Source organism: Canis lupus, chromosome 7 (genome assembly GCF_011100685.1).
Source record: "Canis lupus familiaris isolate Mischka breed German Shepherd chromosome 7, alternate assembly UU_Cfam_GSD_1.0, whole genome shotgun sequence".
In the NCBI taxonomy this organism is placed as follows: Eukaryota; Metazoa; Chordata; class Mammalia; order Carnivora; family Canidae; genus Canis; species Canis lupus.
The window spans coordinates 9,846,664-9,848,703 of record NC_049228.1 but is presented as its reverse complement, the minus strand read 5'-3'; the positions used below and the strand labels follow the sequence as shown (position 1 = coordinate 9,848,703).

Here is a 2,040-nt window from a genome sequence, read left to right as displayed (position 1 = left end):
CAGTGGAGGGCAGAAAGCCTGCGCGGAGGGAAGCAGCTGGGCCAGCCAGCATGGCTGGGCTTGTGCGGCAAGAGGTTTGGGGGTCCCTGGGCTCCTGCCCACTCTGGGGTACAATTGAACCTGGCCTCCAGTCCACAGAGCAGAGAAGGCACCTGGACTGTATGCAGTGTGCGGCCATGGCGCTGGCCGCTGCCTCCATGACCACAGCCCACACAGAACACCCTGCTCTGGTGCATCATCCACCACAGTAAAGAAGGACGGTCCAGTGGAAGAGAAGCCGTGACAGGACAGATTGAGGCCCCCTGAGCAGAGGTGAAGAGATACTAGGTGGTCCAGGTTCTTGGACATCACACTGGGGAAGTGGCCTGCACCGTCCCTGTGGGGGCCTTGTGTACAGGTGGGTGAAGAAGGGGCAGCTTCATGTAGCACAGAGCACTGGTTTTTTGTTTTTATTTTATTTCAGTTTTACTGCTTATAAGTTATGTGACCTTGGTCAAGAGATGACCCTCTCTGGGCCTCAGTTTCCTCCACTGCATAAAGGTAGGATTAGGGGCCCCTGGGTGGCTCAGCAGTTGAGCACCTGCCTTCAGTTCAGGTCGTGATCCCGGGGTCCTGGGATCCAGTCCCACATCGGGCTCCTTGCAGGAGCCTGCTTCTCCCTCTGCCTGTGTCTCTGCCTCTCTCTCTGTGTCTCTCATGAATAAATAAACAAAATCTTTAAAAAAAAAAAAAAAAAGATAGCATTAGACAAGATGAGTTCGAAGGTCTCTTCCAGTCCTGACCTTCATAGCTAACACCATGTGCCTATTCAGAAGATGTGGCTTGTACGGGACAAAAGAGAAAAACAGCTAAGAGGAAGAAGGGTCGAGAACGACCCCTGGACGGGCCAATGCCCGCGTGCCACTATATGCCCATGTCCAGAGCTTATGTCCCTCTGCCATCGCCACCATGTCCAAGAGAAAGGCTGAAGGGAATGCTAAAGGAGATAAAGCCAAGGTGAAGGATGAGCCACAGAGATCTGCAAGGTTATCTGCTAAACCTGCTCCTCCAAAGCCAGAGCCCAAGCCTAAAAAGGCCCCTGCAAAGAAGGGAGAGAAGGTACCCAAAGGGAAAAAGGGGAAAGCTGATGCTGGCAAGGATGGAAATAACCCTGCAGAAAATGGAGAGGCCCAAACACACCAGGCACAGAAAGCTGAAGGTGCTGAGTGAAGTAAGTCAGTCGGAGAAGGACAAACATTATATGTTCTCATTCATTTGGGGAATATAAATAATAGTGAAAGGGAATATAAGGGAAGGGGGAAGAAATGTGTGGGAAATATCAGAAAGGGAGACAGAACGTAAAGACTGCTAACTCTGGGAAACGAACTAGGGGTGGTAGAGGGGGAGGAGGGCGGGGGGTGGGAGTGATTGGGTGACGGGCACTGGGGGTTATTCTGTATGTTAGTAAATTGAACACCAATAAAAAATTTAAAAAAAAAAAAGAAAAAAAAAGGAAAAAAAAAAGAAGTAAATACTGTGTTACCTTCACACATATTAAGAAATAAACTATAATAAGAGCCACAGAAAAAAAAAAAAAGAAAGCTGAAGGTGCTGGAGATGCCAAGTGAAGTGTGTACATTTTTGGTAACTGTGTACTTCTGGTGACTGTACAGTTTGAAATACTATTTTTTATCAAGTTTTATAAAAATGCAGAATTTTGTTTTACTTTCTTTTTTTTAAAGCTATGTTGTTAGCACACGGAACACTTCTTTGTTGTTTTGGGGGAGGGCCATACATCACTAATAGAGTATCTCTGAAGCTAGATTGATAACAAGGGAAAAAAACACCTTTCCCTTCTAGTTTTGAGAAACTTCCTCTTGGGTCCCAGGAGGAGGGATTCCTTGATGTTAACAACACATGAGCCACCTTGGTGGTGTGGAAAAACTAAAATTCATTTTTTTTTAACGTCCTCTTCTCCATCTCTGCCTTCAACATAGACTTGACTCCCTTAAACCCAGAGACCTGTTGGAACCTGACCCCATGAAATGGTTCCCAATATGT

General features: G+C 46.9%; 1 protein-coding gene across 1 annotated transcript; it reads left to right on the top strand.

Annotated features, from left to right (window-relative positions):
- The first annotated feature begins 827 nt into the window (after positions 1–827).
- LOC100688605 (non-histone chromosomal protein HMG-17-like) lies at positions 828–1,763 on the top strand. Its single transcript, XM_038541762.1, has 2 exons — positions 828–1,198; positions 1,588–1,763. The coding sequence occupies exons 1-2, from the start codon at positions 949–951 to the stop codon at positions 1,605–1,607; spliced, it is 270 nt and encodes an 89-aa protein (XP_038397690.1). The 5' UTR covers positions 828–948; the 3' UTR covers positions 1,608–1,763.
- Positions 1,764–2,040: the final 277 nt, after the last annotated feature.

What these genes read in the sequence shown, in the direction of transcription:
- LOC100688605 (XM_038541762.1), top strand. Translation starts at nt 949, where the DNA reads ATGTCCAAGAGAAAGGCTGAAGGGAATGCTAAAGGAGATAAAGCCAAG. An exon ending in CCAGGCACAGAAAGCTGAAG is followed by an intron (nt 1,199 to 1,587) that starts GTGCTGAGTGAA and finishes AGAAAGCTGAAG; the next exon opens with GTGCTGGAGATGCCAAGTGA.